The sequence below is a fragment of the Endocarpon pusillum genome, assembly GCF_000464535.1.
Source record: "Endocarpon pusillum Z07020 unplaced genomic scaffold scaffold1292, whole genome shotgun sequence".
Taxonomy (NCBI): domain Eukaryota; kingdom Fungi; phylum Ascomycota; class Eurotiomycetes; order Verrucariales; family Verrucariaceae; genus Endocarpon; species Endocarpon pusillum.
Window position 1 is genome coordinate 195,269 of NW_006913656.1, and position 9,397 is coordinate 204,665.

Sequence of the window (9,397 nt, forward strand, 5' to 3'; positions counted from 1 at the left end):
TCTTTGTCTCTGTCTCTACGCCGCTTCGCCCTGTAATTACTGTCATGTAATCTCTTGCCAGACTGCTGGCGACGAGTAGATTCTGAAGTCATCGGAGCAGTTGACCCTTGTTCATCTGGACTCTACGATCTCCGAAGCCTTCCTCGAGATTAGAACTTCTCGGAGTGATCGACGAGGAGTTGTTAAAGACTTGCTGCAACAAGAGAGCGTTCATTATCTACGGACATTGGATTGCATCTCGCACCACCTTCAGTCCCGCTGCGCCAGCTTTGCCTCGACCTCGTGCCTGAGGCCTCACTCGGCGCATATCCCTCACTTTGAAAGCCTTGGGGTAACCACCGAATCTTCCTCGGCCGCAAACTGCGAGAGGCTGGAATCGCGCTCATCGCGATGGCTTCGAACAAAGCCCGTCGTATTGCGAAAGAACTTGCCGACCTCCACGCGGACACGTCGTCACAGGTACAAGCAGATACTGTTGGCGAGGATGTGACGAAGCTAAGGGGGTCATTTGGTGGCCCTCCGGGTACGCCCTATGAAGGAGGGAAGTACGAGATCAACATAGATATTCCAAGCGAATATCCATTTCGACCACCTATCATGAAATTTGCTACCAAAGTCTGGCATCCCAACGTCAGCAGTCAGACGGTGAGTGAATCCTAAATGATAACCGCGCTTCATACTGACCCAGGAAAGGGTGCCATATGTCTCGACACCCTTTCTACCGGTTGGTCACCTGTGCTGACCATAAAGTCCGCTCTCATATCTCTTCAATCTCTATTGAGCTCACCAGAGCCCAAAGACCCGCAGGATGCCGAGGTTGCTCAAATGCTTATTAAGAATCCCAAGGAATTCGAGCGGGTGGCTCGAGAGTGGGCAGTGCGGTATGCCGGTGCACCGAAAAAGAACGTTGGTGAGGGTAGCGGCGGTGCTACAGCCGAGTCAATTGAAGCAGCAGAGAAGGAGGCCGAACATCGTGAGCAGGAAGCGAATCTCGCTGTTTATGAAGGATACAACAAAGATTTAATCGACCGCTTTGTCAACATGGGCTTTGATGTTGATCGGGTTGTGGCTGCTTTCAAGTATGTTGGAATTGATAGAATGGGTGGTGAGGACTATGAATTAGAGGAGGCCTACATGGGCGACATCACTGCCCGACTGCTTGGAGAGCCCTAAATCCAGTATCCAGTTACTGCCGAGACACATGTTGCTGTACAGGAGTCTGGGTGCTTTCAACAGGCGCAAGGCTTGATGGCGCTGCAACCAGTGCTCCAACGTTGTAATGGAATTGGCGGCGTATTTCGAAGTTTTTAAACAGGTACATAGGATCATAAAACTATTCAGTATCAAGACTACACCGTCAGAGTCCTGATGTTTTAAGCCACAATAAAGACAACCTCGGAAAATTGTCCGTTATTGTCGCCTGAAATTGGCATCTCTATCGCCATCCTCTTAGCAATAGCATGCATCAAGCATTATGTTCGTCTTCATATCCTTGCGCCTGTACAAATATCATCCACCATGATCGAGGACGACATCTACCGCTCCTCGACACAGTATCGGTACTGGTCCTACACCAGCGAGGCGCTGGCCTCTCTACGACAAAGTACGAACGAGCTTGCTTCGGAACGTGTACGGGCTGCATTTGGCCGGATTCGAGACGCCAAAAAGGTTCAGAATGCGCAGCAGCCGGAGCACAAGTCGGGAGAAGGGGGTGAAGGAAGGCAAGACCCAGCAAAAGATGTCGAAACGTTGACTGTAGAAGAAGAGCTCCGGGTGGTGCATTGGGGGTGCAGCAAGATCATTGAGACTGGCAAAGTCACGACTCCACCAATTCCCATGGAGATCAGAGTAAGATGAGCATCTAATCGCCCTCCTTGCGCTACGCCTAACGAGACGTTGTGTACAGGCTACAGCTATTCAATTCTTGCGACGATTCTACCTCACTAACTCTCCCATGACTTACCATCCGAAGCAAATCCTGACTTGTGCTCTATTCCTCGCTACCAAAACTGATCATTGGCACATTCCACTTTCGACATTTGTGGACAAGATCCCGGGCACAGAAGAGAAGGACGTCCGCGCTCCGGAGTTCCTTCTCATGCAGGGCTTACGCTTTACGTTAGATGTCCGGCATCCCATGCGAGGGCTGGAAGGAGGTGTCGGCGAGATTTTAAAGCTATTCGAAGAGAAGATGCTGCGACTCGATGGCCCAGATCAAAAGGGCAGAGTTGGCAGAGCAGCTGACCGAGCGAGCCAATTGCTCAGAGTCGCTGCTCAGATGACTGATGTGTATTTCCTTTACACCCCCTCTCAAATATGGCTGGCTGCCTTCATGGCTGCCGATTCAGATCTTGCCAATGCATACCTGGCATCCAAGATGGATCATCTAGGCCCGGCAGCAGCAAGTCTTCGTGCGAAGCTGGAATTGACGATCAGGTCATGTGCTGATATGCTCTCGAACTACAAGTCAGAAGACGAGGCTAACGAAGTAGAGCAAAAGGAGATGAAGAAGGAAATGAAGCGTATTGGTAGGAAGCTCCATCTCTGCCAAAATCCAGAGAAAATGGACCTTGTTGCTGTGACCAAGCAAAAGGCTGCGGAGAAACGGGAGGGTAGTGAAAGCGACAAAGAAAGAGCTTTGAAGAAGAGAAAGTTGGAAAGAGAGAAATTGGAGCGAGACGGAGACGTGTTTGGGCCTTCTCTGAAAAACTCAAACGCTTAACTCCAGTGGCTAATAGATTGAGCTGCCTTGACGAGCTTGTAACAAGTACCAGCTGTCCAACGAAGAGGAATGGCGAGCACAATATCTTTGCAGATGACAATGAAGTCATTTCACATGTTGAAATCTACATCCACATGTCCGGTCAAGGTTCTAAGCTCGAAACCTGGGGGCACACATTTGACAAGCCCAGGATTTGGATTATCCGGATCCATCGCAATGCAGTTGCTGGGAATTGACATGTTGTGCCAGGCCTTTATGCCTGCTACACATTTAGAGATGCGTCCTTCTGAGTAAGAGTGCATTAGCTAAGCATGTTCGTGCGACCTTCCGAAAGGGGAATGTCGATCTTCCCAAAATCACCTTGTCCGTGGATCATGATGATAGTCGAGCCCATAAACGGTCGGCAGTCCGGCTTCACGAATTCTTTCTCAGCAGTTCGCCCCTCTTTGCTTGTGTCTGGCTGCCAGCTACTCCACATGTCCATGCCCAGTATGCTTTACGCACACTATGCGCATTCTGTGAGAACTCTACGCAAGGACTCATCGTTCCCGGGCATCAACTAGCACTGGCTTCTCGTTTGTCTGTTCTCCAGAACATTCCGGCTAACGGATTGGCGGATTGTGCGGGGATCAAGCCAGTTGATGTATTTCAGGAGCACTGGAACCGTATCACTAAGGATGTGGATATTCTCTCAAGCGGTGCATTTCTCAAACTTTCCTGTTCGTTTGCTGTATCTCTGGCAAGATTGAGACAAAAACATGACATGTTCCTTATCCTTGACGTCGACCATTTCTCCGGGGTGGCTAGCGGCACATCCTTGACTTTCCCAGAATGACTGCACCACAGCACGAATCGTGGAATACGAAAATTTCAAGCATGAGCTCGAAAATGACGCTAATCTGTCACATGCTGAAAAGACAGACTGTCTGGATGCTCAAATCGGAATTGGCCCAACCATCGATTCCACGAGAGTTCGGTAAGCATCTCATTCCCTTGCTGTTCGTCATCTGGTTCGTTGACGGCATTCAGATCCGAACATAGTAGTCTCATGCGTTGTGCAGGTTCTTTTATGTGTTGACAGCAACAACATTGGTAATACCTGCATAGATGTTTGGGCGGCCCATCTGCGCCTTGATGGAACTAAAACCAAACGTTATTGTTCCTAGACTTATCATTGGAGCATTGAAATGGTTGCTAACGAGACTTTGAGTTGCACTGGTGGTATTATGTCTGCAGCAGACTTGTCGATATACCATGAGATTGGATTATCAAAAAGTTGCGTGCTAGCTACTATCTCCCACGTTCGATCATCTATTGGAGAGTTGTAAGCACGTTCCTTGGCTTCACAAAGTCAATCAGTGGTGGTCTGATGGCTGCTCGACCGTGGCATCTTAGGTGAGATGGTAGGGTATCTGAGAAATTTGTACCGAACGTACACCATTCTGGTATTTTTTTCTCTTCAGAATCCATGATGCTTATTGACCATAAGAGGATCTGGTGTAGTTAGCTTTGTTTTACTGCGTTGCTCACTTGTGCGGAGCTTTCTGGGGTTTACTCGCTACTGGCCTGGCACGGATTCATTATGGTGGTTATAATCGTGGGTCTACCTGACTCCAACTAACCACAGTCACGAATGTCAGCTCTCGCTAAACGATCGGATAGGGTCGCCAAGGTCAGCTTGTTCCGTTCCTGCTTCCAGGTCTTTTATTAGGAATCGGCTACTCGTGAACAGATCTTCATTAATGGCATCATGACTGTCTGGCTCGGACTGCCGACGATCTACTTCTTGATCATACTCCCAAGGATGCCACCTTCTCGAACGAGGAGCAGAGGTGGGTAGCTGTGCTTCGTATGGAGCTTCATCTGCACTGCGCTACGGATCAGAGAGAATGCGGAATGAGAACACTTCCAATGGCGGTGGGTGCGGATGGCACTTCTTAGCCCAAATACGATGATCTAATCACTAGCCTAGCTCGTCCTCCTGACACCGCTATATGTAAGTCAGCCAGGCTAAACCTTCGCCGTCATACTAGTAGCCTGACGATCTTGGGATAGAGCTATTCGTTGTTCGGTCCAAATGTCATCAAAGTACTTACAACGTAGTAGTTACACTGCGACCACAGCACAGCTTTTTACCGTGCCACCAATTGTTGAGCATTCTGCCTCGTTCTGGTATCTGTAGGATTTTCCGATAGATTGAAAGCTAGAGGATCCTTTATGCTAGCTGAATGTGCTCTGGCAACCGTCGGATATATCTCGCTTATTGCTACGAGGTAGCCTGCTGTCAGCTATGGTGGCACCTTTTCTGTAGCTGCAGGAGTTTCCTTCGCGAGCGAGAAACCATTCAGCCGAGCGGTAGAATCTCACACCTGACGAATCATTATCAGGGTTCGCCATAGTAATGGACTGGCTCTCGAACGATTTAGCCCCTCACTAAGTTCGTGCTACAGGTGTCGCTGTTCAGAGCACAATCGCTAGTTGTGCGGCATTTATGGCGACATTCACGTATCTGCAGAAAGATGCGCAAGTACCATTAACTCCATAGACGCTTTGTCGTGTACTCTCAAGTCGCAGGTCATGTTACACACTTGGCCATAGCATTCAACCTCGGTGCAAAGGCGCTTCATAAATCCTCACCAACAGCTGCAGCATCCTTGACTGCCTATGGAAGAACCGGAAGCGAGAGCATGGTGGCCGAGACATGCGTCTGACGGATGACAACCAGGTCTTGCCTGGACATACTACGTACATTTCCATGCTTTCGCTACGCGATATAATTCGTACAACACACCCCACCAGACCCAAGGCAGATCAACGAGAACGTCGTCTAGGCACCATGTGTTTCTTGTACATTGAACCTTGGGAAGATTGTTTTAACGCAGTATACCCCGCCATCTGCTTCACCATGTATTGGGCCCCGGAGCCTGATCCCCGCTACTATAAAACTCAAAATCATTATCGGTGTTTCTAATTGGCTGTTTTGACGGCTGACTCGGCGACTTGCAGGAGCCTCTGTTCCCCACTCGGGCAATGGCATCATTTCTATATATGATGACCATAATATTTCTCTGCCATCGACTGCTTCATATTAGCTCTGTAAATAAGTCATCACACACCATATTCGAAAGATCTGGTCGGAACCGAATACTGCTGATCTTCATTAGTCTGAGTAGCTCGTGCATGCGGAATCTGGAAGACCACACATCATCCCCGGTTCAGTTTGGGTCACACAAGCTTTTGGATGGCGGCAGATCTTTTGGATGCAGTCGGGATGGATACGAACCATCCGACATCCTAGCACTTTCATGCACATGCACCGCACTAAGTACTTGGACATGTACAGACATGAAAAGAGTTCCATGCTCTGGTACCGAACCACCCAGAGCTCCCGCTTGCCCCGTCGTGGCTGTGACTTACATGCAGCAAAATGCATTCATGAGGCTCTCCTCGGGAATTAATCTACACTACAATATTAAGACGGTGGGGCTAATTGACCAGGTGGATTTCCATAGGTCTGGTTCATGGTTTGCTATCCCTACCGATCTTCCGAACCCAACGACATGACTTTGGATGGAGCACGCCTTGTGAGGACTACGCCTCTTCTGGTCAGGCAGACTTGAACATCATGTTCCTTCTTGAGCATTATCTTCGCCTAATGCCATATCGGTTCTTCCAGCTGATTGGAGCGATGCACCACCGCAGCAGGATTCAATAGTCAGGGTCAGCCTAAACATAGAATCAGCACAACACTGACGTCTGGCCATCGCTCTCGCAAGGCGATCCTCCGTATTTGACGCACTTATGGTCATACCTTTGACCTCCAAAAGCACAGAAACAGACTCGAACGTGCAGATGAGTCTGCCGCTTTGCCGCACGGATCGGGATGGACATGCGATCAACAGTGCCTGTTGCCTCTTCACAGACTAGCATTGAAGCATGTCTTACAGCTTACCTTGCCTTGAGATGCAGCATGTGGGCTTGAAGATTGCATGCAATGGCATCCGACACGCAGAAGAGTTGAACCCTCGAAGCCCTGCGGTGGGCGGAGAACATCTATAAGAACCACCTCAGTCCCGCCTGAAATCACTGCTCTATCAGGTACCTGAATCAGCTCTTTCTTCGTCCTCCAACAGTCGCTATAGCCCAAGTTATTTCACTCATCTCTCGCTTTTACCACCATATATCTCTACCTTCGAGGCTAGGAAGATGTTGTTCTCTCTTCTAGGTTGTGGCAAGCTCGCCGTGATCGGCCTGGGGTAAGGACTAGTCGATTCCTGTCTATTCCTTCCCAGCTAATCATTGTATAGTGTTCTTGCTGTGGCCAATCCCATGCCAGCAAATCCCCACCCAACTCCTACCAAGGAGGACAAACATAACCCAGCCCCCAAAACGGTCACTGAGCATAAGACCATAACCGTGACCCATCCCGTTACGGAGTTCAAGACCGCTACCGTTACCGTTACCAAACAAGGAGAAGATAAGACTGTCACCGTTACCAAGGAAGGAGAGAAAAAGACTGTTACGGAGTTCAAGACCGCTACCGCCACCGTTACCAAGGAAGGAGAGAACAAGACTGTCACCGTCACCGTTACCAAGGAAGGAGACAAGAAGACCGACACCGTCACCGTTACCAAGGAAGGAGACAAGAAGACCGTCACCGAATACAAAACAGTAGAAGGCCACCCCGTCACCGTAACGGCGTATGTCACAAAGACTGCAGACTGTCATGACTATGGCTACGGCTACTAGAGGACTTCAAAAGGTCGAAGTCATCAGCTTCAAGGAGGGATTATGGCTGGCGAGGGGGACTTTTAATTCGGGAGGCTTCGGGGTAATCTTGGAAGACATGTCGCTCCTTTGGGTTTCTCGTCTCGGCAATATACATAACTAGTGGCTTAATCATATCTATCATTAAAACAATTTTTCCTTGGAGTATCCTCTTTCACGAAAACTGACTTCGAGTAGCTGAATGCTATCAATGGATGTTTTTTAACTGGAGCAGGCCTAATGTGCGCTTGAGCAGATTCCGCCATCGGCAGGGCGGGACTTGTGAACGCCACCACGGCCCGCAACGTTGGCAGATATGTAATTCCTTGAAAGGTTAAGAGCGCTTGGTGTCTGAGGTAGTTCAAATCCATAGCTGTTGTGCTACTGGGGGCGTATTCCATAATTTCCATCATTAAAAGTTCCTAAGATGGAAGATCGGAGGTCCGGCGGTTACCAGATCTAACTAGCAAGCAGAACATGAAAGGGCGTGATGAAAACAGTTCTCTGTCAACCACGAGCTTGTTCGGCTAGAATCTCGAGCCTCGGAGCCCTTATCGGGCCTAATGTTTGGCCGGCAGAGCATAATCGGTGATTGTATTCCCAAGATCAAGAAATACAAAAAGAAGCGGTTGCTGTGGTGCTAAGGGAAGCCAAGGTATGCAGCCGAAACTATAAATTATGCTTCCACGTGCACTTTATACGTCGCAGATAAGCGAATGTACTGCACTAATGTGCTGGACCAGGATGCATAAGTAGATGAGCATCTTGCTCAAAATGCTCGAAATCGAGCTTCGTCGATTTAATAGAGCTATTATAGATAGCCTTTTTACCCAAAATGACGCTCAACTCGATGGTATAGGGCTGAAAATCTATCTCCTTCTCCTCCGCCTCCTCCTGCTCCTCCTCCGCCGCCTCCTCCTTCTTCTTCTCCTCCTCCTCCTCCTCCTCCTCCTCCTCCTGCTCCTCCTCCTCCTTCTTCTTCTCCTCCTCCTTCTAATACCTCTCATACTACTCGAAATCAACGTTTGCAAATTCAAACATTGCATAGCGCAGGACATTCGTACAACGAAATTCGTCAGCAATTGCCAAATCTTACACGACGTCAAATTCAATACGCTATACATCATCAATTGACCCCTAAAAAACGCTCTGGTCGACCCTTAACTCTTACGAATGAACAAATTGACGAAATTATTACATGGGTGTGTGCTTCAAACGCAAATCGACGTACACCTTGGATTCAAATTCCTCTTGCTATGAAAATCAATATTGGATGGTACGCTATTCGAAATGCTTTACAAAAAGCAGGCTTTTCACGTCGAATTGCATGTCGTAAACCTCCTATTTCTGAAAAGAATCGACAAATACGTCTACAATGGGCTACTGAACATGTCAATTAGACATATGAACAATGGAAAAAGATACTTTGGAATGACGAAACATGGGTTAATAGGGATCAACATACAAAGACATATATTACACGTTGATCTGGCGAAGAGTGGGATCTTATGTGTATTATTAAACGTTATTAATGACGTAAAGGATAAATGTTTTAGGGTTGTTTTAATAGTGATAGAAAAGGTTCTAGTATCTTTTGAGAGAAAGAATAAGGTACTATCAAAGAAACAACATATTGAGAACATATCATACCTCTTATTAATAATTGGATACAAATAAATAGAGGAGATTTGTTATTTATGTAAGATTCTGCACCTGCTCATGCTGCTAAGAATACTATTTGAGCTCTTTGTTAACACAGCATTTAATGTATTTAATAGCCCGCATATTCGCCTGATTTAAATCTAATTGAGACGGTATGGAATTAGATGAAGGATTGGATACAAGAGCGTTATAGAGATACCCTATACAAATATGATGAGTTATGAATAGCAGTTAATGCAGATTTAG

The 9,397-nt window shown here is 47.7% G+C and overlaps 3 protein-coding genes across 3 annotated transcripts; all 3 read left to right on the forward strand.

Annotated features, from left to right (window-relative positions):
* Window positions 1-390: 390 nt before the first annotated feature.
* Window positions 391-1,173, forward strand: EPUS_04949 (uncharacterized protein; the record flags this gene model as incomplete). Its single annotated transcript, XM_007789760.1, has 2 exons — window positions 391-645; window positions 694-1,173. 2 exons carry the CDS (start codon window positions 391-393, stop codon window positions 1,171-1,173), a joined length of 735 nt encoding a protein of 244 aa, XP_007787950.1.
* Window positions 1,174-1,518: 345 nt separating this feature from the next.
* Window positions 1,519-2,722, forward strand: EPUS_04950 (uncharacterized protein; the record flags this gene model as incomplete). The annotated part of the gene is made up of 2 exons (XM_007789761.1): window positions 1,519-1,848; window positions 1,907-2,722. 2 exons carry the CDS (start codon window positions 1,519-1,521, stop codon window positions 2,720-2,722), a joined length of 1,146 nt encoding a protein of 381 aa, XP_007787951.1.
* Window positions 2,723-6,928: 4,206 nt separating this feature from the next.
* EPUS_04951 (uncharacterized protein) lies at window positions 6,929-7,471 on the forward strand (the record flags this gene model as incomplete). Its single annotated transcript, XM_007789762.1, has 2 exons — window positions 6,929-6,978; window positions 7,030-7,471. 2 exons carry the CDS (start codon window positions 6,929-6,931, stop codon window positions 7,469-7,471), a joined length of 492 nt encoding a protein of 163 aa, XP_007787952.1.
* Window positions 7,472-9,397: the final 1,926 nt, after the last annotated feature.